Here is a 27,524-nt window from a genome sequence, read left to right on the forward strand (position 1 = left end):
GGAAATGATGTGACGATACCAGTTTACGGAGAAATATCCCTTCACATTGAAGAGCTATTTGGAGAGGGCCATAAAATGTTTTCTGAATGCAGAAGCAGAATGCATCAGCCATGGTGCCATGACAAGCATGACAGAGTCTAAACTTTGTCCTCCAGGTTACAAAAATATCAATCAAAACAAAGTTATTTATTTAATTAATACCTGATGATGATTTGTACCTCATGTAACTCTCTTTTTTACTACTTTTGATACAAATTTATTAACCCTTAGTCCAAATAATTATAACTTTTTGAAAGGCTTTTATTTTTTTTGCTTTGACACCTTGCAGTGACATCGTGTCAAAGCAAAAAAGTATAATAGCCTTTCAAAATGTGTTTATACCAATAATTGGGATTAATTATAAACCTTTTGCTGTTGACTGTATGTTCCTAGAGGGGGGATAGGACCTTTATCAGGACTCCGGGATCGGGTGTTTTTAAGGTCGGGATTTCGGGATTGATCCTTTCGGGATCCTTTTTCGAATTTCGGGACCTCAGTATTTCATATTTTTAAGTCCGAGATTTCCAGATTTCGTGTTTTTAAGTCCGGGAATTTGGGATCAGGACCCCTCCTACCCTCCCTCTTCCTAGTTTGGGGATATATTAAGCACCTCATCCAACAATGACAAGGAAATAGAATAGACAATGGAACTAAAGAATGTGTCAAAGAAACTCCAACTGACCAAAGAACAGTAAAACAGGGAATATGTCAAAAAGGCCACAATTATTTGAATTAACCTGACCAAAGAGCAGATAACAGTTGTTTAAGGCCAGCAATCATATGGGTCTTCAATGCAGCAAGAAAATCCTGCACCTGTCTGACTTGATAGTGCATAAAATGATTTTTTTCTCAACTTGATCCTTTTACTTAAAAGTGCTGCACAAATTCATAGAAAATGGATATCTTCCAAATTTAGTTTTCATCTAGGGTTATAATCTATCAGTATAGTAATAGGTTAGGGCTATTCATCATTTGGAAAAATTGCTGCATTTTTTTCATATAAATTTTTATGTCATTTTAATTATATATATAAGAAATAATAACTCAGATAAAATATCTTTGATTTTAGCACTTTGACAATTGAAATGGGAGATAATGATAGGTCTATCAGCATCACTTGGTCTTCTTGCAATCTTGGTCAAGAATTAGGAGAAACAAGAATGTGTTTGAAGTACATGGATGCCCCACTCACACTATCCTTTTCCATGTTCCATGGACGGTGAAATTGGGTAATAATCTAATTTGGCATTAAAATAAGTAAGATTATACTATAGGGAACATATGTACTAAGTTTCAAGTTGATTGGACTTCAATTTTATCATAAATTACCTTGACCAAAAACTTAAACCTGAAATTCCCACTTTCATTTTCTATGTTCAGTGGACCGTGAAATTGGGGTCAAAAGTCTAATTTGGCTTTAAAATTAGAAAGATCATATCATAAGCAACTAGTGTACTAAGTTTCAAGTTGATTGGACTTCAGCTTCATCAAAAACTACCTTGACCAAAAACTTTAACCTGAACGGACGGATGGACGCACAGACGGACGGACGGACACAAAGACGGACGAACGGACGGAGCCACAGACCAGAAAACATAATGCCCCTCTACTATCGTAGGTGGGGCATAAAAATCATAAAAACTTACATGCTTTTTGAACCTGGTGACCAACTTTTGGGCAAAATTTCACCCACCCTGTGATCTTGTATATAAGCTTTGGTAGAATCAAAGAGCATTTGAGCAGCTTGGTACAGCTCATTTGCATGTAATTGACATATTTTTGCAAACAGGGGTGTAATAAGTCATATTGTATTAGAATCATTATCTATTGATCCCAATAAATAATGAATGAATATGTTTATACTGTATCAAATATATGATATAATCAAGCAGCTTGCTATGTATTCTGTTTTGCTTTAGAAAGCCTAAATTATATCTTTATGTAAAATGTGAATTGAATTGTGATACAGAATTTTAGGTTTCTAGATGTTTGTCCCATAGCCTCCTCACTTTTACAAATTTGATAATTATCAGTCAGGAGTTATGTCTCTTTGAGTGATGTCTCTTTATTTGATGGTCAATTATTTACAGCATGACCAAATCTCTCTTGGTCTCCTGATTTTTATACGACCCCAAAATTTGAAAAAAATTTCGTCGTATATTGCTATCACGATGGCGTCGTCCTCTGCATCGTCGTCGTCAGATTCTTAACTTTTCGTCCAATTTTCAAATTGGTCTACATTAAGGTCCAAAGGGTCCAAAATTAAACTTAGTTTGATTTTGACAAAAATTGAATCCTTGGGGTTCTTTGATATGCTGAATCTAAAAATGTACTTAGATTTTTGATTATTGGCCCAGTTTTCAAGTTGGTCCAAATTGGGGTCCAAAATCAAACTTTGTTTCATCAAACTTTGTTTCATCAAAATTGAATAAATGGGTTTCTTTGATATGCCTAATCTAACTGTGTATGTAGATTCTTAATGTTTCATCCTGTAAATTTCAAATTGGTCTACATTAATAGTCCAAAGGGTCCAAAATTAAATTTAGTTTGATTTTAACAAAAATTGAATTCTTGGGGTTTCATTGATATGCTGAATCCAAACATGTACTTAGATTTTTTATTATTGGCCCAGTTTTCTAGTTGGTCCAAATCAGGATCTGAAATTATTATATTAAGTATTGTGCAATAGCAAGAAATTTTCCATTGCACAGTATTGCGCAATAGCAAGAAATCTTCAATTGCACAGTATTGTGCAATTAAGCAAGTCTTTTCAAATGCACAGTATTACGCAATAGCAAGAAATATCTAATTACACAATATTGTGCAATAGCAAATTTTTTTTTAATTAGTTATTTTTCTTTGTTCAGAATAGTAAGCAAGAAATATCTAATTGCACAATATTGTGCAATAGCAAGAAATTTTTTAATTGGAGTTATCTTTCTTTGTCCAGAATCAACTTAAATCTTTGTTATATACAGTATACAATGTATATTCACTTTTTACTACCAACTGATAAATTAATCTTTACCATTCAGTGATAACAAGCACTTTTTTTACATCTTTATATTTTATGATGTATTTAGATGAGTAGTTATTGTTGCAAACTCCATTAGAAATTTGAATTAAGATCAGTTTTGGAATAAGGGAAAGGGGGATGGGGAAAAAAATTGGGTAGGGAGGGGGGTTCAATTTGTCTCATTTGAAATTTCATCAATAAAAAGAAAATTTCTTCAAACAATTTTTTTGAGAGGATTAATATTCAACATCATAGTGAATTGCTCAAAGAGAAAACAAAAATGTTAAGTTCATTAGAACACATTCATTCTGTGTCAGAAACCTATGCTGTGTCAACTATTTAATTACAATCCAAATTTAGAGCTGGATTCAGCTTGAATGTTGTGTCCATACTTGCCCCAACCATTCAGGGGTCAACCTCTGCGGTCGTATAAAGCTGTGCCCTGCGGAGCATCTGGTTTTTCTGTTAAATGAATAATTCCCCTTGTTATATGAAAATTTTGCTGTTAGAAGGTTTCAAATTGTTGGGAACAATTTTTTGGGAATTTTAAATGACATCATGGACAATGAAATACATATTACTAGATATAATTAAAATATTTGAATAAACTGTTAAAGATTATTTTTATACATTTGTTTCAATGATAATCTAAGTTCTAAATGTGCAAAATTCTTAAAATGCTGTATTTTTACACAATGTTAGGGACATACCTAAAATTTAATTACACCTAATTCAAATTAATTGATATTTATTTGTCAAGAGGTTTTTTCTATTTGTGGAAAAAAAATCCCTTTCTATAGATCAGTTTCTGTATGGTACAATTTGGTTTTTTTTTGGTAACTGCTTTGGATACACTTGTTAGAAGAAAGAAACAACCCCTATTAATTGTGATGTTCATAGGTCAAAAGTTACAAAATTGTGGATTTTAGTTTGTTTGAAACCTCAAAATTTTAGTGTCTGAAAGCTGGATGAAATCTCTTTACAGTTTATCAAAATATTTAGTTGCTTTATATGTTTTTTATGTTAATATGAAGATGTTTAAGTTTGCACAATTTGTTTTGATGGTTGATAATCTTAAAGGAAGATAATGTAACATTTTACAGGCTGTTTTTAAGTGTTTTAGCTTTTCCCCTCTTGGTATGTTGAAGTAAAAATACAAAACACCAGTAATTATATGAAAATCTCAAAAGTATGCAAACAGTGTTGGAATTTCTCGCTTCATTGAAGACCTGTTTGTGACCTTCTTTATTGTCTTTTCTATGGTCGGGTTGTTGTCTCTTTGACTCATTCCTCATTTCCAATCTCAATTTTTTTGTTTTTTTTTCAAATGTTTTCCTAGGATGCTAAAAGCTGGTTTTACATTTGTATTGCATTATACTTTATGGATTTGATCATTTTCCTTTCCTGCCAATAAAGATATCAATAGAATAATTTAACACTAGCAATGTGCATCATTCTTTTAAAAAAAAACCAGCCATCTACTTTTAAAAAAATTGGAAAACACTGATAGCATCACCCACATGTATCTTCCCTGATGAGTTAGAATAGTAATATTTATCTCTAATGAATCTTACTATATGATAAGCAAATGGAATAAATAAAAATTGTTAACTATCTGTTTGATAACTTAGTAAGTGAGTTATGATAATAGTACTTCTGATGTCTGTATGTTTTAAATTAATCAAGCACATAGTTTTGGAATTCTTTCAAAAAAAAGATTATTCCCTAATTACAGGTGCAGTAAACAGATGAAGTTTATATCCCTCAAGATGAACTGATCCAGGTGCCACAATTCAAAACAAGAAAGTCAGGATGTTATTGTATAAGGATGCTACAAGATGGGAACGGTGAAGAAAAGGTTGGTTATTTATTTTTTAATCAGATTCGGATCTTCATTAAAAATTTTAAAAATGTTTTGAAAATCAATTGAATATCGGTAATGAAAATTGAGGGGCGATCTTAAGATCATTCTGAAATTAACAATTTGTTAATAAAGCTTAATCATTAAGTTTAATAACTGAAAATAGCTTGAAGTTTTGTTAGAAAGATAATTGTTCTGTTGGAAGATTTTCAAAGTTTTATTTCTAGTAATTTAGTTAACAAAGGGTAATTTTTATATATGCAATTTGTATAAAAAATTATTCAGAGTTCCTAATGAATATTTCTTATGTAATATGTTATGGGTTGAATGATTTTCTTGCTGTGTTGAATACCCATTGGTGGCCTTCAGCTGTTGTTTTGCTTTTTAGTCCGGTTGTTGTCTCTTTGATACATTCCCCATTTCTATTCTCAATTTTATCCTGTACTTTGTCAAAATATTATGAATTATTTTATATATACATTCTCTAACTTTTTAGAAATTTCAGAACTATTTACAACAAAACTGACTTTTTGATTGTAAAATGAATAATGGTTTGATTTGACAATGATAAAAAGGAATGACAGTATGTTACCTGAAAAAAAACTATGAAGTATGATAGATCTAATGTAATGACAAATAAGAACATAAAACTGTAATTAGAATTGTATTTACGCCACTCTTAGTGTCAACTATGTAAGGTCAAAGACAGCTCTCAAACTATTTTTATATATTATGAAATTAAAAAGATTTAGGATAAATATTAGTGTTGAAGCAAACCTGAAGCAAAACAGTTAAAATGTTACTGCACGAGATACACATTAAGATTTTACAATTAATGGCACCTCATTTATGCTCCAAACCAAAATGCTTCCTTTTGTTCGTCGATCTGTTCCCCCTCAGTTTAAAGTTTTTATTCAAGTTAGTTTTTTATACAGTTGAAGTCCAATCAACTTGAAACTTAGTACACACGTTCCCTTGATATGATCGTTCTAGTTTTAATGTCAAAATAGAGTTCTGACCCCAATTTCATAGCTCTCTGAACATAGAAAATGATAGTGCAAGTTGGACATCCATGTACTATGGACACATTTTTGTATTTTCATCCAAATTTCTTTGAGGGTTTCCCGCAACAAATTATGGTTTTTACCTGTGGTTTGCCTGGGAGATTTGGGGTGCAATTCAATATATTATCTGTTTATTTTTTATTTTTTTGAAACTTTACAGAATCTGAGCAATATAATGCCATTGGCCATTGTGCAATTCCTATATTTTTTTTCTCCAAATTACTGCAATGGTTTCCTAATGCAAATCATAGACTTTGTCATTATTTTATGTTTAGGCAAAAGGAGGGGGTACCATTTTGTCAACTTTGCAGGCAATTCCCGTAGTTTATTTGTAAAATGATAAGTAACAGACAAGATTTCTCTTATCTTTTGCTTACTTTTGATTGACAGTTCAGCATTTTTCTTTAATTGATATCTATTGACTATTATTCAAACTCATACAAATGTGTTTACTAATTTTCTCTTAACCAGTTCTTGAAAAGAGAAACAGGTGAATTTTTTAGGTTTACCTAAGTAACTTAATTTCAATACATATATTTTTTTAAAAACAGAAAATTGGCACTTGCAAAAAATTTGAATAATTTTTATATGATTTCTGTTATAAAACTTGATGGCAAATGCAATATTTGATTTATACATAAAAGCTGTGCATGTGGTGCATTTTAATTTTAAAATGCAGATAGGGAATAATAATGGTTATAATGTTTACAATGGTATTCAAGATAAATGTATTTAATCATTGAGAATATTGATAAATGTGCATGATAGTTTATGCTCATCCTTTTAAAAGTTCACAACCTGAGAGAGATAATTTAGTGGTGAAAAATACCAAGTAATATTTTTCTCTAAAAATTAAAATCTTAACACTTCAATAAATGATTTTTAGCAGAATATATTCACGGCTCTTTAATTGCCTTGAAGTTTGATCTTTGATAAAATCTATAATATAAAAATCGTGGTAGTCTATTTTTGTCAAATCTGATTACATAACTGTATTTTAAAAATATTTAATTATCAATAAAAAACCTTTTTATGGTATGGTCTTTAACATTGATATGAATTATCTTTAGAAATTAATATTTGAATGGAGATAGTTATGAGAGTCTTATGAAGAAGTGTTATGAAATACTTTAAATGTGAAAAAAATCGTAATTTATGTGGGTTTTAGATTTAATTATATATCATTTATTATAAAGATATATGAATGAGAGACAATTATGAGATAAGTACCAAATAATCATTGATAATGTCATAACAGACCATGACTTTTAACAAATAGAAATGACAAAATGGAGCCAAATTTTCGCACAAGTTTGTGAAAAGAATATTACATTGTATAAGACAGTACAAGAAATATGGGAAATGTGTGTACATATTCATGTTGTACACTACTAACAATTTATACATAACGCAATTTTCTAAAATTCTTGTTTTTGGCATTTTACATTTTGCAAACACTTTGTGTTGTGAAAGAATCATGAAGTTGTCTCTCTAGTGGATAAATTTACCATATATAATACAAAAGTTAAGAAGCAGAATTTCTAAGATTAACATTTTGGATTTGTACTCATCATAAAACTGGTTAAAATTTTGACATTCTTTTTTTTCTTGAACCAAGTTCAATAGATTTTCTTAGATTATATGAACAAATGTTTTCGCTTTGTCTTTTTTTGGGTGTCTTGAACTTTGTTATCTTTTTCAAATATGGCCTAACACTTGTGTTTTAAGTTTCCGCATTCTACAACCTTACTTTCATTGGAACCCTGTACAAATGTATATAGTAACATACAATCTTTCATCTGACAATCATAACTATAGGGAAATTGAAGAGAAATCTCTATCAAAACACTACTTGAAAGAAATTTCAATGTTTACATTCCAAGTAATCCAAGGTTAAGATTGTGTTGTAATCAAGATAAGATATTTTTACTTGACTAAATTCTAGGTTAATCTTGAATGCTTAAAGAGATTGGGATTAAATAGTTTGTCTAAAGTGAGCTATTGTGGTTTTCATACAAGGTTTTAAGTCTGGTTGATACTCCTTTTCTGTTTTGATTCTTAAAATCTTGATCTTTGTAGTTGTTTTTGTTAGCCATTGCTGACAAAACGGACATGTAGACAGTTTCCATGTCTTTAGCATCACAGGACAAACATATAGAGATGAGTGATCAAGATGATAAGATTTAGAATGGAAATGGGTTTGCATGGAAACATGGAAACGTGTTTTGCTTTTCCGTAATCCAGGCTATTCCTGATATCAATCAAAATTGCACATACTTTCACAGGAAGTGTAAAAGTTCATCTCCTTATGTAATCTGTTCTGTAATGTTGATTTGCTATTAAACTGTACAAAAAGGTTTCCCTAAGGCTTGGATATATCAATAATGTTTTCTAAAATGATAGAACTGTGACTTAAAGACAAACAAAACAAAACTGACAAATAGGTTATGAGCCTAAAAAATGGGGCAACAGAAATCTTAGATGCAAAATCAGGATTTCCTTTTTTTTTTAAACTTTATTTTCAAATTTTCAAAACACCAGATTGAGTTTAAATCTTTTGTTTGCCTATTGCTCTAAATCAGTAAGTTTTCCTTTTAAACAATACTAAAGTGCAATGTTCATCATGTGCATAATTATGCAAAATGGAAACTACTTCAACAGAAGAAATGTCTTTGGTCACCATTTCAATCGTTGTTGGTTATGTTTGGTCACCATTTCAATCGTTGTTGGTTATGTTTGGTCACCATTTCAACATTTTTTTATTATGTTTGGTCACCATTTTAACCTTTTTTGGTTATATTTGGTCACCATTATAACGGTTGTTAGTTATGGCTGGTCACTATTTCAATCTTTTTTGGTAAGTTATTACTGGTCACCATAAGAACCTTTGTTGGTTATTTGCTGGTCACCACTGCAACCTTTTTTGGTTATGTTTGGTCATCATTACAACTGTTGTTAATTATGGCTGGTCATCATTACAACATGTGTAAATTATGGCTGGTCACCATTACAAGCATTGTTGGTTATGACTACTCACCATTTCAACCTTTGTTGGTTAAGGCTGGTCACCATAAGAACCTTTGTTGTTTATTTGCTAGTCACCACTGCAACCTTTTTTGGTTATGTTTGGTTATCATTACAACCTTTTGTTGGTTATGACAACTCACCATTTCAACCTTTGTTGTTTAAGGCTGGTCATCATTACAACATGTGTAAGTTATGGCTGGTCACCATTACATCCATTATTGGTTATGACTTGTCACTATTACAACCATTGTTGGTTATGGTTGGTCACCATTTCTACCTTTGTTTGGTTTGGCAGGGCACCATCAGAGCCTTTTTTGGTTAAGGCTAGGCATCATTGCAACCTATGTTGGTTAATGCTGTTCACCTTTAAAGTCTTTGCTGGGTATGCCCATTAGAATTAAAGCCTGAACTTAGGAGAAATTATACATTTTTGCATTGTTATCTACTAGATAAAATAACAATAGAATTCCTCACACTTTAGAAGGAAACATATAGATTGAAAGTTCAGTAAATGTATAGGGAAGTTATATTGTCATGGTTTCATTTATCTTCAAGTTTCTTAGTTGTTTTTGGTATGATACTATATCTTATTTTCTTGAGAAATTTGTAAGTGGATATATAAAATTTTCTTATAGTTTCCATTCTTTATTCTGTAATATTGGTCACTGGATTTATAGCACCTAAAATAAAGTCAGCTTATCGATACAAATAAGTTCAAGATTTAGAATATCTTACAATAGAACTTTGAATGTAGGGGAAGCTGGGCAGTGAATAGGTGTTTGTTTTACTTTCTGTTAGACTGAGTTTAAACAAACATAACAGGTTATAGGATCAATGTCTCCCATTAAAGGTATTTATCTCAATTTCCATTCAATACATATTTACTCAGAGATATTATAAATAATATCCTAGGTTATTAGTTTATTTACTGATTTCTAAGTAATCATTATTATACACAATTATGACATATATAAATCAAATAATTGGCCGATCATGTTTTCTGTCCTGTTAGAACAGCAATAAACAAGCCTCTTTGAGAACTCATTTCCTGTTTTAAAAGAGAATCGTAACCTTGATCGATATTGTCAAAAAGTTTTAGACATAATAACATTTGTTGTGTAGAATTTGTACAAGGACTTGTTCCTTGATTAGTTTTTTACAGGTATATCTAAGACTTATGTTCTGAACAGGTGTAAGGAGATACATGAAAGTTATTTTACTTTGATCCGAGGCATATCATATCTGATCTGTGTATCAAAACTCGTTAAAGCTCAGATAAGTTTAGAGATGATGTCACACCTGTAATTGTTTTAAATAGTATCAGTTTTCATACCTGTTTCGTTTTTACCTGTCGTGGGATTAATATAGTACATGCACTTTAACTTAATTAATAAATACTGTCCACTTCACTGAGCATGAAATGGAGTGAAAAGGGACATTTTGCTATCATTTCTGGCAGTTGACCGGCTGACTGATTGAATTGTTGGAATAGATTTATATTATATGTACTATCAGTTTTTACCTGTCTAGAGACTTAGTATTTGTCTGTCTGAGGGATTTAACCAGTCGACACTTTTACTTCTCAGGAATGTTTATGTCATTAATGTGCTAATTAGGATTTAATTGGGATGTAATACTTTTTCGCTAAGCTGTCGGGATGTTTTTCGCTTTGATCTCAGCACCTGATTCTCAGGAGGTATAGTATTTTACTTATATTACATAATTTATATTTTGAAAATTTATTTAACTTCTAACTGAGATACATTTTTTTTAAAAGATAGTATAATATAATTTTGTATTTATATCTTGATTGTTCTTAAAAAAAAAAAAATTTGGAAGAATTTTATCAATGTTTATTCTTTTAATCTATTGACGTAGGCTGTTGAATGGGGAAGTGAGCTTTTACCATTTTAACAGATAGTTAGGAAGAAAAAGTGTTATTATTTTTATGCTATAAATTTTGCCTGTTAATACTTTAACTATTATTAGTTTTCTCTGCGTTTAAAAAATTCTAATGATGAAGAAATGCTTTCTACCAGCTATCCAACCACAATAAATAAGAAATGAACCTCATAGCATCATTAGTAAATTATTCTAGTCTTTACATAAGGCTTCTTTTTTCTTTCTTATGTCATTCACAAGTTAAGCAAGTTTGATTCCCCATTTTCTACACAAGGAAATGCCTCTGTCTCATTTCAGAAATATGACTGTTTTTTTCCATTTGTTTGATGAGTTTAAGCTTTTGATTTTGCCATTTGAAAAGGGACTTTTCGTTTTTAGTTAACTTGGAGTTCTTAATGTTTCTTATTAAATTTTATTTTCATAGAAATTGATCCAATATCCATCCATTTAGGTGCGAATCATATCTCTGGCCTTTTGTTGCAATATTATCATAATCACCACAACTCTTCACTTATAGCGTTCTTCCCAAATATTTCAGTAAAAATACTGGCATTATGATTTTTCTTGGTAGCTTCTTGTGCAAAATGATTAATGGTACATTGAAAACTGAATTTCCACTTGAAACCTCTGATATGAAGGTTTTGATTTTGAATTGTCTCGAGAGAAAGAAAAAATTGGTCTTTGTTGTTAGTACTGTATGAGAAAGTAAATTCATGTTTGTTACATCTCATATCTTAAATATATATACCATGTACAATAAGTGGACTTAAGATTTTGTGTTTAAATTTATGTCAAGCCTTGCATTTATACAAGCTGATCAAAGCGAGATAGCCCAAGAATGTATGCAGGAGATCGATTAACATAAGCTGTATAAAGGTTTTTCCATGTCAAATTAATTGTATTTGTATATTAATAAAAATATGTAAACCACAAAATATATGCATCACCATGGTTTAAGTTTATCTTTTGTTAGAGTGAAATATATTAATAACTGCATGGGAACAATCATGGACAATGTTAAAAATGTATGTGCTTTGCCAATTTCTAGTGTTTTGTGTTGGTTCTTTGGAATAATTTAATACATTGCCTTTTAAGTGAGATTTCATTAGAGTAAAAAAGCAAGATCAAATATTTTTGGAAAATTTTGTTTGGAACTCTTGTAGTCTTTCGAGTGATAAAACACTTTTATTGTGTGGAGTTTTTCCAAATTTGAGCAATTTAGATATTAACTTTCTGTACTAAAAAATTACGATGTTTTTCAAAGTGTTTATATTATTAGGTTTTGTCCCTGGACAATTCAGAATGTCCAAATCCATGACATTCCCATAATGCAGAACTATTTCTGGATTGCTCCATTTTGAAAGAGGATTTAGTAATATTTGAATGACAAACATAAATCATTTTATTGTAAATTCACAGATGTTGGCAATGTTTTTATTATTGCGCAAACTGTGACAAAATATATTTTGCAAAATAAAAACTTGCTTGTAAATTTTGAAAGCAATAATTGTATGGGGCATTTTCTGAAATTACAAAAAAATAATCTTGCATTTTATCACTTGTTCAATAATCACAAATTAAACTGACAACTAACTGGCAAAATAGTTTGTGTTTTTAGAATGTGCAGGAAAAGTTAAGTTACAATTTCAATGTGCAGATGGTTCAAATGAAATATGGGCATTGGATGTCACTGACTGAATTTGCAAATATCATTTCCTGGAAGATGTTTGAATGAGATATCAAGCTTTTAAAAGAATTTATTTACAACTGATCCAATCTATTTCAAAAATTGTCTAATTTACTGAAACATTTGTACATGTATTTGATTACAATCTTTTAACAGACAATTATGTCATCTTTACAACATGTATTAGTTACATACAGTCTGGATTCTGAAAACTTGCCTTTTTGTACACAATTTCTAATTGATTTAGAAATACCTGCCAAAATTCAGAATTATCAGCATTAATTCAGGAGAGATATCAGGATTCAGAAAATTTCAGACATCATTTCCCCTGTAAGACAATTTCAGAACAAAATCAATCAAATTTAGACTATTCATGTACGTTGTATTGGGATTTTTTATAAGTTAATGCAAGTCCTTGCATAATAGGGTTTGATAAACATATAAGAATCTAAAAATTTCATGGACTCTTGAATGTTTTTTTGTGCATTTACTGTTTAACTTTATTGCATCATTATTCTTGTCTCTTTTTAAGCAATCAAAAACCTGTCATACATGTACCATAAAAGCGATATAGAATATTATAAATACTTCCATACATGTACTAATGAAACCTTAAACCTGGCAGGTGCCCAATCTTCAGTTTATAAGATCAATGTGTTCTCTATTTCAGTAACTTGTTGTATGTCCTTAAATGACATGTGACATTCTCTTACAAGCAATGTACCAAGTGCACATATATTTTCATGTCAACTTTTTGTTTCTCCTAATAAAAAAAGCAAATGTGGCTCATTTATAAAACATAAAACTACCTATATAATGGTACATGTATATTTAACATTATAATATATATGAATAAATAGGATGTAAATCAATGTCTATCAGACTGCAGCCTTATTACAAAAATAACCAAAAGACATGTATAGAGGTCAGGATAAAGTCTTTGAGATAGACAGGTGTCTGTTTATTGTGTTAAGGTCTACATGTATGCATTTGTATGTAATTTATCTCCCTTGCATGTTATATAAAACTTAAGAATTATCATCAAAGAGTTTAGATTTCATCTGGTATATATATCTACATCTTTCTTTAGTATTTTGTTATCATTAAGGGTTTGTAGTATATGCTATACACCTACTACTAAATCAAGTGCAGGTAGTGATAAACTCTTTACCTTCTAATTAGTGTCTCAATTTTACTTTTCACAAACATTGTTTTAGACCACCTAAGTAGCTAGGTTGTTGATTGCAGTCCTAAAGTTCATGTACCTTATTTTTTTCATGTATTTGATTGAAGCATAACACATATAGCCCTTAACAAGTCCTGATTGAAAAATAGCTACTGGTACATGCATATAACTTTCAAAAACAATTGAAATATTCTCAGATTATTTGATCTTTACATTTAAGAATATGTGTATGCCTTGTTTTTATTCTCCTTTGTCATTTGAATTCTCAATTTACTTATTTGTTGAAGTGGGGATCTCCATAAGAATAGATATTAAGGATTTGAAATTATGAAATGATAGCAAGGAGATAAAAAGGAAAACAGGACCATTCATAAGTTATAGGAAGGGGAGAGGAAGTTTGTTTGTTGGCTTTAAACCATTTAGCAGCAGTCTAGATATAGGAAGATGTGGTGTGAGTGCCATGTTTGTTTCTTTTAGGTTTGGTTCATTTATGATTCTGAGTTTAGGTCCATTTTCTCTGAACTAGTACACACTTTTGTTTAAGAACTAGCTGCAGCACACCTCTGGGTGCAGGATTTTCTCACTGTTTGAATACCCATTGGTAGACATAGGTTGTTTTCTACTCTTTGGTTAAGTTGTTTCTATTCTATACCTTATGCTTGGTCAGACCCCCAATGTGCTGACTCATAATGTAAAAATCTACAGGTTAACACATTAACCTGGTCAGACATGCTATTTTCACTCTGAACAAACCAGTATATGCTCTTCCTAACTTGATTAGTCCTTAACAGACATGAAATATTTGCTACTGGATGTTAAGTTACTAACATTCAATCCTAAAGTTATTGCTAGTGAAACAGCAAATTCCAATATTAAAGTTGTACATACAACTTTTGAACTCCTGTTATGGACAGACCATTGAGACAGTAAGAAAGATATTGTGAGAGAAAAGGGCTTTGGAATGTAAAAAAGGTAGGCAATAAGGAAATTGTAAGATATTAAATAGAAATCAGAGAAAATTAAGATAATAATGGGAGAAAGGGATGTAGTAGGAAAGTGAAAAGAGCAAAATGATAGTACAAGGACAGAAGGGGAAAAAAAGAATAATTAAGGGATTGCAAAGGGATAAGAGGGTGATTACTGTCTAAAAATGAAAAAAGCATGAAAGCATGGACATTGAAAAAAAATATTTGTAATCTCTGGAAAAAAGAATGAGAAATTAAGAGGAAAAAAGAGAAGAGAAGACCAAAATAAATGTAAATATAAAGCATATACCACAGGTGCAAGCAAGCTATAACTGATCATCAGCGATGTTAAAATTTACCCTCTTTAAAATTAAATATTTTCTATTTATACTGTGCTATAAACAGTTAAATCGATGTTATAAAAGTCTAGATAAGGTATGTATGAATGGGAAATATGTTGATCCATAGGATCAATATTCCTTGTGTAGATTTCCTGTTCTTTCTATTGACAGTGTTCAGTCTATATTTATTGGCTTCAGGCATCCAGTATTACGAGATATATTTTATGAAAATATTTATTGATAATGGATTCTTATGCCCCATTTATATGCATTATGTTTTCTGGTCTGTGCATCCGTTCGTCAGTCGGACCAACCTTTCACCCCTCTGTCCCGCTTCAGGTTTAAGTTTTTTGGATGAGGTAGTTTTTGATGAAGTTGAACAGAAGTCCAATCAACTTGAATCATTTTCCCTATGATATTATCTTCCTAATTTTAATGCCAAATTAGAGATTTTCCCCAATTTTCACAACCCACTGAACATAGAAAATGATAGTGCGAAAGGGGCATCCCTGTACTGGGGACACATTCTTGATGTTTTCTGCATTTGTTAGTTTTATTTATTAAATAATTGGTGCTGCAAAGGCTTTCTGGTCCTGTAGTCTTGCTATTTAAATATAGGTCATTGTCTTCATTGAAACCTTGATACTAGATCTGATGCAACAAGATGCTGTAAATAAAATCCAAGTGAACTGATAGGGGTTGTATAACACATTGTCAGATCAAGATCAATTTTCTCATATTTATACAAAATGTATTAACATTCCTTTTGAACCTCTTGATTATACAGAAAATAAAATAAATTATAGTTAGGGTTAAATCAAATCTTATAAAATTTAAACTTAACATGGAACTACAAATGTTCTTAAAAAGAGTTTTATTTCAATAAAGAAAATTATTACATTATTAGATTTTCATTTTGCCCACTTATTTATAGATGTGATGAATTTAATAATCTGTTTATTTTCTTAGCATGTATTTCATGTATAGAAAGATAGAAAGTAAACAAAATAGAAATAGTTTCTTCCAATCCTAAAAAAAACCCATAATACTGGCTTCAGGTTTTATTCAAATTTCATAATCCAAACAGAGAAGGGCTCCTTTTTTATTTAAATGGTCAAAAGACAACGGTTAAGTGGTGGTCAAGGGTCCTAATTAAAAATATACACTCCACTGTTTATTTCAATTTTGCTTTATTTCAATTCATTTTGGTCCTACTCTTCATAATATAGACTTAAAAGCTTGATAGTTGTTTCTCAAACTCTGCATAAATTACAAAAATTAAAAGAGGAATGCTGGAATTAGAAGTTTGAAAAAGATATTTTCATATCAGAAAGCACAACTTGTGTAATTTTTTTTTAGGGGGAAATACACTTTGCAGTACAGTGTACACTTTTATGATATATGTTATTTTTCTTAGTTCATAGTTATGATACTGGGCTTAAAATGTTTGAGTTTTATTACAGGAAGAATTAAGATTTAAGATTTCAAGTATTTGAATTTCGGTTAATGTCCACATTTTCATATTTATTAGAAATTTATTATTTTATAATTCTAAAGTTAAAAGTCATCGTCTTGTAAGCCTTGTTTTATCTCTTTTCCTATAATATATGCAACTGGTTATAATTCTTTAAAAGTCATCGTCTTGTGAGCCTTGTTTTATCTCTTTTCTTGTAATATGTGCAGCTGGTTATAAATCTTTAGTAGTTTTATCACAGTTTTGTATTTTTATATGTTTCCTTGTAAAAATTATGCATATATAACACCTAATATATCAACGGTAGATGTAAAATTGTCAGCTGTTAAGTAGACAGGTAACCAAGCCAGGTAATACTTTATTCCTGATTGTCACATAAGTACTGAAATGAATGGAATTCTTTACCTAACTTTTTAAATCTTCTATCTAAATTTGGCAAAGGTTTGTGCACTTGAAACCCATTGCCTGTAGATTTAATCATTAGACAGAGGATTATTTCACTTTGATAGCGTCACACTTTCTGCATTGTAATGTTACATCAGTTTGTATTTTTTAATGTCATATCATCATATTTCTGGACTATTAAAAGACTAGGTATGGTTTTAATAGGAGAATATGAACATGATTAACATGTCTTTATTGATGTAGACAGGTGCAATGCAAGTGCAGTTTAACATTAACTGTTGTCTTTATTAGGAAAAATCATACATGTATTAAAACATGCAAAAGCTACAGTTCTCTAGCTATACTGTCAACTTTTTCCTTTATTTCATCCTAATGAGAAAATTATTGCTTGCTTCTAACTTTCTTTGTTATATTTAAATAAGAAGTTTTAAACTATGAAATGGGGTTTCTCAGCATTTTTTATGCCCCATCTACAATAGAAGGGGCATTATGTTTTCTGATCTGTGGGTTCATTCGTACCTTTCAATTCGTTTGTCTGTCCGCTTCAAGTTAAAGTTTTTGGTCAAGGTAGCTTTTGATGACGTTGAAGTCCAATTGACTTGAAACTTAGTATACATGTTCCTTTTGATATGATCTTTCTAATTTAAAAGGAAAATTATTTTTTTACCCCCAATTTCACAGTCCACTGAACATGAAAAATGATAGTGTGATTTTCAGGTTTAAGTTTTTGGTCAAGGTAGTTTTTTATGAAGATTAATTCAAATATATACATGTACTTGATACTTAGTACAAATGTTCTCTCTCATATGATCTTTCTAATGTAATTGCCAAATTAGGTTTTTGGCCCCAATTTCAGGGTCTACTGAAAATAGAAAAATGATAGTGTGATTTTCAGGTTTAAGTTTTTGGTCAAGGTAGTTTTTGATGAAGATTAATTCAAATATATACATGTACTTGATACTTAGTACAAATGTTCTCTCTCATATGATCTTTCTAATGTAATTGCCAAATTAGATTTTTGGCCCCAATTTCAGGGTCTACTGAAAATAGAAAATGATACTAAATGCAAGTGGGCATCCATGTACGATGGAAACATTCTTGTTTTTTAAATCTTGGAAAATAAATATTGCTTATTTCCATATTTTGGCTTCAATAATGTAATACATACTAGTAGTAGAAATTTATTTTGCTGATACTGCCTTCTAATTTTGGAAAAACCAATGTGGAAAATTCTTTGCTGCACAGCACTGGTACACACTTCCCTAGGGTCTGCAAATATATCATATTTTAGAAAGGATAGAAATAGCTCTCATGTCTTCAACCTACACCTAACACATTGGAGAATGTTCTTGATAAATAAGGAAATTGGTAAGAATGAATATCTCTTTGAGCTATGTCATCCTATCATTAACAAATTGACCTGCTTAGGACAATAACTTTAGTTATTATTATAGGTGTAGAGCAGAGTGTAGAAGTTAATTAATTCATTGCTAGTTTACTGCTAATTACTATAATTACCATTGGAATAGATCATTCTTTAAAACCATTAAAAATACATTAGATAGAGGCACATTCTACAGATAACACATTCCTTAACTGATGTAGAAAACAGTCATTACACAATTTGTTTAGATCTTCTATCTCTTGTACTGTAAACAAAGTTTGTTTTACACCAGGCTGACTTATCTTTTTGGAGGAGTGCAAGACAAGATCATTCTATACAGATACTATTTGTTTTTCTGTAAAAGTTCATTTCAGTTGAAAAGATTTCTTAAACTTGGAATTTTATATCTGATATAGTCTTAAGTAGATTTGGAAAATCATTTATAATACATGGTAATTACATTTATTACTTTACTTTACTTTACTTTTTATTTATTTTATATTTTCTATTGTAAAATTTTAATTACATGTATTGGGTTAAATTTTCTGTATTAACAGTTGTTTTGATTGTGAATTTTTCATACTATATTTGATCCGTGCTGTACTGCTATAACATACGGAAAATTGAATTATATTTAAATTTTTCTGTTCAGCTTTACCATCATTTCATCATCCTTTGGTGATCTTTTTTTCCAGTTTGAATTTGGTATGATAGTTACATGTATGACCAAGATTTGTACGTTTGTACAATAATACAATGTTATTCTTGTTTCACTCTATGAATAACCCACTTGTATTTGTAGGCAAAACCGAATTTAAATGTTGGGTGGTTTTGTTTACTTTTGTTTATGTATGATCGTTTTCTATATAACTTTTATCCGATTATTTTATTTTTTGGAATTGTGACTATTTAGGTAAATTCTTGGAAGTTTGGGACATTATAGCAAGTTTAACATGAAGCTATGGAATTTCCACTCATTAAACTCTTTTGACAGGTTCATTTCTTTAGATATTTGAATCATGTAATTCTGATAATTTTATTCTGTCATTCTTAATCTTATTCTCTTTAATTCTATATAATTTTTGAAGACTTCAACATTATGCACAAGTCTTACATGAAGCCATTTCCTCCAATTATATAATTTTTTGACAGGATCGTTTCTAAAAATTCTGAATCATACATGTTTAATAATTTTATTCTGTCATTTCCAGTTATGAATTTAGGTTGTATGCTATTAATATCCTCCTTACATAGATTCAATTGTAATACATGTATGTTAATGACTTTATACATGCTAATTGGTATGTCAATCTGTCACCTTAATTAGGTCTAATTTCACTTGACATAGTCAGAACATCTTGGTTTTTTGGTACAAATAAGACAAGACGTAAGGTACACATTGATAAAAAAAATGACCCAATGACACAAAAAACAAAAGAAATCTGAGGTCAGAATACAGTCTCTCCAACAATAGATAAGTGACAAGTCTAAAATAGTTGTAGATAAATATAACAGATACCACTATCACAAAATTGCCCTTAAATGACATAAAATATTTAGGTAAAGACAACCACTGATGATAAGGGATGAGATATAACAATGTGGCTGGGTTAAAGAACTTTTTTAAATCACAACATCAACTCTCTGGTCATTGAGAAAGCATAGAAGAGCATACAATTAAAAGAGAAGAATAGAAAACTGCTTAAATATAATAGATAACTAAACACAAGCATGTTCATTATAAAAAAAATAATCATAGTACCTTACTGTTTTTTGGCTATATAAACTGCATTTAGGAACAAGAGCAAACAGTGGACTTCAGTTTGAGTTAACATGTGTATTTGGGTTGCGGACTGATCTAGCCTGCTCAGAACTAAGATAATTAATCTTTTATATAGGCTAACCTATGTCTTGGTAGACTGTTAAATTAGTCCATTACCAAATTACTATGTTCTAAATTTTATAATAGTTGGAAAGCTGTCTGAAAACATAAATTTGTCCAGTTTTAATGTGTACTATATGTTTTGTAAACTTTACAGAGATATTTAGAATTCAAAAGAAAAGCTTATATCAGATCTAAAGTGGTTGTACAAACATGTAAAAACAGTATGTGAACAATACATTCATACATTTTGGTGTTTACTTTAAAACCAAACCAGTGCAAGTTTGTACAAATGTTTGACTGCCCTTGGAAAATTGTGGGTCATGATTTTATGAGTTGATGAGATGATTAAACAATTGAATTAAATCTTTTGAAAGTGCCAGATCAATGTTGGGTGAGGATAGATTTGTTTTCTCTATATATTAAATTACGTATTTAGTGCATTACTGTTGAATGGTATTGCATTATGTATAAACTTCATGCAAGTCTTAACAGTTCTTCATAGATTAAAAGTACTTTTTCAGTCAGTATTTTCAGCTTTTGCTATTGACAACTCTGACTGTTATTTCTTTAATGGGCCTTGCATCGTTGACGTAAAACAAAAGACTTGTCAAGTAATTAAAAGCCTTATTTACAACTGAGTGAAAAAGATCAAAAGATTACTATAATAAGACAAATATAGAATTTCACTATTTACTTCAATGGTTGTAAAATTATCAAATTTCATATTCATACTACTATAGAACAATAAATTGATTATGATATAAGTCAATACTCTGATCAATATAGACCAAAACAATGTAAACTTTCACATTTTGTCCAAGAACTGGAACTATCATGATTCTTGGATGTGTCAGTCATATGATTATCTTTTAATTAACGAGTAAACAGTCTTTGTTTTGTGTATTGCTATGATTTATGAATCATTTGATAGGGTAATTGATACATTGTAATTGACACCCAATTGATATAATAGAGGTTAGTTAGTTGTTAGTGTTTAACAGCCTACACAATAATCTAATGGCCTTACTTACTTTACTTAGGCCCCTGGCTCCTCCGGGGAGCATAGGCCATTGACGAACTCCCTCCATCTAACTCGATTTTGGGCAAGCTTTTCTAGTGTGTTCCAGTTGTGTCCTTGCTGTTTTATTTCCGATTCTGTGTCCCTACGCCAGGTGTTTCTTGGTCGTCCTCGGTTTCTTTTTCCTTGAGGGTTCCACTTAAGTGCCTGTCTTGTAATGCTGCTTGCTGGTTTTTGCAGTGTGTGGCCTATCCATATCCATTTTCTTTTCTTCATTTGGATGTCAATGGGTTCTTGTCCAGCTCTTTTCCATAGGTCTTCATTTCTTACTTTATCGAACCATCTGATGTTCATGATTCTTCTTAGGCAGTAGTTGAAGAACCTTTGGAGTCTAGACAACATTGTTTTGGTTGTTCTCCATGTCTCTGATCCATACAAGAGCACTGATTTAACGTTGAAATTGAAAATTTTCATTTTTGTGCTAATGGCCTTAGTCAGATAGTTAGTTTTTGCAGAGGAACCTTTTGCTATGGAAAATACTTTCTTACTCTATTTACTGAATGGTGTTTGTTAACAGCAAAATCTAATTTCCCTTGTAGTTCAAACACAAATTCAAAATAAAGTCATTTTTTTTTATGCGTGTTAATTGTGACAGCAAAAATGTGAAACAACATTTTACTTTGAGGCCGTAATACTTCAGGTACCTTTGATGGCAACATGTCTAATTTTTTGGACACCAAAAAATCTTATTATATTCAGTCTGCTGAGAACAACTTATGATATGTTTATCACAAGATAGCTTAATAAGTTAGATTTTTTACAAATTTTGACTGATTGTTGTATAAAAGCGCCCACCAACTGGATATTTATTTATTTAACAAAATAAATATGTATAAATGTACTTTAAGATATCAAAGAATTATTGATTTATTTATTTTTGATTGCTTTCAAATTTCAACAAGTTTTTGCTGTTCATGGTAATATTGATCTAAAAATTCTCAATATAAATTGACATTTATTTTGCTAATTTTGCTGCATTTTCTGTCTTTTTCTATTTCAATAAATTTTCAAATTTTGTCAAAAAATAGCTGATCAGAGTCAAAGTTTTATTATTGAATTATCTCCCTTTGTACATATACATTTAATTTCTTTCAAAAATGTGTACTGATGTTTGAGGTTAATAGGAAAAATAATTTTATCTGGTGTCACTTGAAATATATAAATTATACTGTTTACAGATAAAGATAAAACAAAGGCCCATTACATGATTATTAAATATTTGTATTTGTTTATGTTTGATTATGAGTTAAGATAAAAGCTCTTCATTTTGACCTTTGCTGAAATATTTTGTTTACATCCTTGAAAAGGAGAAATGTGATACTAGTGTATGATATATATAGATAAATAAAATCGTTTATTTCATTGAACCTATGGTTTATTTTGTATATGTGAAATAAGTTCACATAATTGAATATCAAATGTTTGAACAGGTGCCTAAGTTATGTTTGTTTTTAATATTTTATTTTATAAATTGAAAGCTTTGTTTATTTGAATCATATTCATATAAAAAGATTAAACCTGTATTCTCCAGATGCCTTATATAGCTAGAAATATTTTTGACAAACAATTACTTTACAAAGATCCATTTTGAACACATTTTAAGTAAAAAGGGATGTTTTCTTGTAATGTTTACAGTGTTGACTCACAAATATTGTATCGGTACATGTCTAAAAGGAGAAGCATGTAAAATGTAGTAATTTATTGAAACTATATATATTAAGTTAGATCAGGAAATCTATTGACTAACTTATCTTTCTAATTTAGCTCACATAACCTGAAGGGCCAATGTGAGTCTGTGTCATCACTTCGTGTCTGTAATCTGTCGTCATATGTTGTCAGCATCCATCAACCTTTTTACAAATATCTTTTCTGCAACTACTTGGCAAGTTTGAACCAATTTTGACCATAATCATCCTTGAGGTATCTAGCTGGTGTCTGGTGATTCTGCTGGCCAATTAACATGACCACCATGCTTAAGGGTTAGGGACCAGTTACTGAAAATATACATTGATAATGTTTAGAAATTTTATAAAAATGAAACAATGTTTGACATTAAAACATTGTATAATCTTTTATAAGAATGATACATGTAGTTTAAAACTGTAATTTATCTCTAAAATAACTGTTATCCATACAGTGACATACACAGGAAATTTAACCAAAAAGGCTTAATTAGTTATGGGTCAAAGAAATAATTGCTTTTAAATTTTGTAAAAAAAATAAACTTATAATTAGGAATTATGTTGACGCCTCAAACCATCTAAAGGTTTAAAGAAATAAAAGATGTGTGGGAGAGAGTTGAACAAGTAGAGGTTTTTTTATTAATATAACAATAAGATTTATCTGTAAAATCAAATTAAATTGATACATATCTAATCATGTTATCTCCCATGTGAAACAACTTGTCTGCAAATATATTTGAATTATCTCCCTTACATTGCAATGAGTAAAAATTCATGTGATAATTTTTCCTTGCAGATAATTCTTAAAGTACATCTAGATGACAGTGAAGGAAGGTGCTTAGAGTTTCCAGTCAATCCAGATTCTACATGTGAAGATGTACTAGCTTGTGTTCAGGAATCTGGGGAAGGACCAGCCATTTTAACACAGCTAGCAAATGGTCATGGTATGTCTAAAAAATCAAAGCAAGAAAAGTATTATAGTAGAGACAAAAGTATACAGAAATAACTCTTCAAAATAACCTGATGCTGCACAATATTGTAAAAATTTCATGCTGACATGAAAAATAACAGAAGAAAATTAGTATGAAGTTTATGTTTGTAAAGTGATAAATGGGGTTAACTTATTAGGAGTTATGCAGTGGCAAGTGGCAAGTTAAAATCAACTTCTTACATTAAACTTCATCATGAATGCTCAGAGGAAACTTTTGAAAATGTAAGTGTATAAGATGCAATATACACTTTTACCTAAATACCCCAAAAAATGAATGCAAAAGCACGATTCAAAGTCAAAAGAGTTGCAATAATTTAAACAACAGTCTAAATCAATAAACATGACGCTAAAAATTGAGCAACAGGAACTTAAAAAAAGTAACAGGCCCCTGCTCCACTAGTGGCATCTGTGGTTTCACTTGACTGGGAAAAATGTTGTGAGATTTTGATATTCAATCAAACTAATTAAGAATGCTGTTATTGTGAAAAGAGATTTTTTTCAGAGCATAGACTAGGAGAACATGAGAAACTATACGAGATCTTAAGTGAATGGGAACACGACAGACAGGAAGTCAAGTTTTTCTTACGACATGACAACAACAAGAACATTCCTGAGGAGTACAAAGACAAGATCCCTACTGAACCACCCAGTGTTGACCTGTCTTCTGAAGTCAGTGAAGACGATTATATGTTAGAAGTAGATGGTAGGTCATAAGGCGATTAGGTTATGTTTTTCTTTCTTCATTTTTTTTTAATAGTGTAAAGTGCATATATACAATTTTACAAAGGTTGAATGGAAGGGGTTTCTCTAGATTTAGGGGCATTGAGCAACTAAAAAAACCCCAAACAAACTGTTATACAAATACGTTTGAATCTGTTGAAAGGGATACCGTGTATATGTAAAGATTGAATTATTTTAGTTTTGTCATTTTAAAACTTTTCAAATGGTAAAAAACATTCATTTTATAGACGACCATTTTTTTCTCTCCTAGTAGTCAAATATTTTTAAACCAGCCAAGTTTTGATTTGTTTTTCTAGAGCACCTCAGTGGTTATAGTTTTTTTTATCTTAGTTTTTTTTTTACTTGAAGTAGTTTAATGCTAATTGCAGAACTCTTTAAGAGATATTCACACCTTCTATAGGTTCTGGGAGACATAGAACAACAGACACCTTTCTTTGTTGAAGACCATTATTAACCTTCATGTCTGATTTAGTTTAATTTACCAGCACCAATAAAAAACATGACAGTGAAATCAGAGATGTATGTGAAAACTTGATATCCATGACAACCTACTGATATAAAATTTCAACAACTTTGATAACTATGTGAATAAGGAGAAGTCCAGAAAACGTCAGGAACCCAACAACAAACTTATAACTTTATTCTATAATTAGATTTTAATGAAGTGATTACATGTTTTTTACGACTACATAAATGCTTCTTGAAGAAATTTACATTTATTGACATATATTAACTTCCACATGATAAATGTTAATTATACATGTTTTAAAAGCTAATTAAACTAAATATGAATGAAGTTTCTCTGATTTCACTCCTACATTAAAACTTATTATATAAATAGGCATAGGAAGTCTTCTGTATAACTTGACAGTATGCCTTAATTAACCCACAGCTATGATGGATGTCATAAATGTACCTATTTTTTCAACGATTGATTTTAAATTGTAGTCCGGTTAAAGGTCAATCATTTATTTTATCGGTGAATTCCTGAGACACCTTGGAGACATTAGAAAGACTTACATTTTGTGACTTAAGATTTTACCATGTTGTATTAAACTTTTTAATGATCAAATAGGTAGGGCATTTCACATGAAATCTGTTATAAAAAACAGTTATCAGAGAAAATGGCTCCTAAAAATTTGTATCACAAAGGGTTGATAATTTTAAATGTCCATTTTGCAGTGTTTGTTTTTATGGGAATAAACAATCTTTAGTCCATTTCTCCTGTGAAAACTAAATCTTGTCTGAAATCCTTAGCTAGTTTGAGCGATATTGAGTAAGATGTTATGAATTCACATAGGTTCATATTTCTGGTCACAGAGTAAAATATCTAGCAATGTTTTATAACTAATGTTTTGATCATAGATGATAATAGGGTTGACCTAGGTACATATACACAATGTCACCCACTTAAAACAGGATATGTACCAAAATCTTTGTACTAGTTTTGAGCTTCTATTTGAATTCTTAAAATACTAAGTGAACTTGATGCCTTGAGTAAGAATTGTTTGAGACGAATGAAGGAATTTAATTTTCTTTTAACGAAACAATGTGAAATTTATTAATTTAAATGTGAGAATTTGCTGAATCACAGTTCTCAGGTTTCTATCTTGACAAAGATAACTTATAAATAATTCTATATTTGTGAATGCTTTTAGTTACATAGTTGTTTTTGAAGGTGAATTCAGAGATGAATAAGGAACTGGTTTTCAATGATTTAAAAAATAGATCCTTCAAGATGTCTTCCAATGGCTGAACTTGTCTTTTCTGATATGGTATTTTTAAAGCTAAAATAATTTAAAAAAAACTAAAGCAACGCTGATATAGATTTTTTACATTTCTTTTCTGCTTGTTTTGTTTGTTATTTTCTAAGCTGGTATTTGTCTGTGTAAGAGGGATGTTTACCTTTGTTGTTTAGAGCAAGGACTAAGTTTAGTTTTCATAGTTTGTTTTGTACTTATTATCACTTGCAATGTGTTAGTTCTCAGTTTGGTATTAGTGGTATCTGAAAGGTGTCATCATCCATTTGATAAATTCTTAGTGCATATACAGTTCAAACAATTACATTCAGGTTTTTTCTTAAAATTTGATGATTCGATCTGAATTTCTATATATAAAAAACAGCACTGAAACATACTAGTGCCAAGAGTTGATAACCCTGAGCAAAATTATTTGTGGCTTCTTTTTAATTCAGTCCGTAGATATAGATGGGTACATTTTTTAAGTTTTTCAGTTTTTGCCAGAAAATGGCCTCTTTTGATAAACTGATTATCCTGCCAGAAACTTATACTGATATTCAAGTACTCTGAGAAAAAATTCATAGAAGTACCTGTATTTTAGATTATGTATTGTCAAATTTAAATTATAACAGATAATATCTGTTCCTGTTCATTGACCTTCTGATGTATCGTTATTTTTTGAATATTTTGTTTTAATTTCATATCTCGTCCCTAATTACGGAACATTGACATATTTAAATGTAACATGTCTACGATGTATTTAGATATTGTTCTACAAATACCCTGCCCCTCATTTATTTTACAATATAACATGTCTATACCATATTTACCCAGCCCTTTATAGTTGACTGGACTAAATCAACATAAAATTGACAGTGTCAATAGGTTTATGTAGTAAATTGGGTAATGATAGTCTCTTTATCTTCACCTGATTAAATAAGGTATTCTGATTAACTAGACCAAAGGTAGATTAGTATATAAACATTTAGGATTGGTGTCGTAATACCCGGGTACAGGGATTAACTAGGATTTACAACATTTATCGCTATCTAAATAT

The 27,524-nt window shown here is 30.3% G+C and overlaps 1 protein-coding gene across 2 annotated transcripts in view; it reads left to right on the forward strand.

Annotated features, from left to right (window-relative positions):
- Positions 1-47: 47 nt before the first annotated feature.
- Positions 48-27,524, forward strand: part of LOC134711646 (apoptosis-stimulating of p53 protein 1-like) — a 64,700-nt gene continuing 37,223 nt past the window's right edge. The window contains exons 1-4 of one of the 2 annotated variants that reach the window (XM_063572399.1): positions 48-155; positions 4,791-4,913; positions 23,793-23,940; positions 24,490-24,690. In XM_063572399.1, coding sequence (XP_063428469.1) covers positions 4,884-4,913; positions 23,793-23,940; positions 24,490-24,690 — 379 coding nt within the window. In that variant the 5' untranslated portion in view covers positions 48-155; positions 4,791-4,883. Of the gene's footprint in view, positions 156-4,790; positions 4,914-10,504; positions 10,704-23,792; positions 23,941-24,489; positions 24,691-27,524 lie in introns of those variants that run through there. The other variant, XM_063572398.1, reaches the window with a different exon arrangement.

This window comes from Mytilus trossulus, chromosome 3 (genome assembly GCF_036588685.1).
Source record: "Mytilus trossulus isolate FHL-02 chromosome 3, PNRI_Mtr1.1.1.hap1, whole genome shotgun sequence".
Classification (NCBI taxonomy): Eukaryota; Metazoa; Mollusca; class Bivalvia; order Mytilida; family Mytilidae; genus Mytilus; species Mytilus trossulus.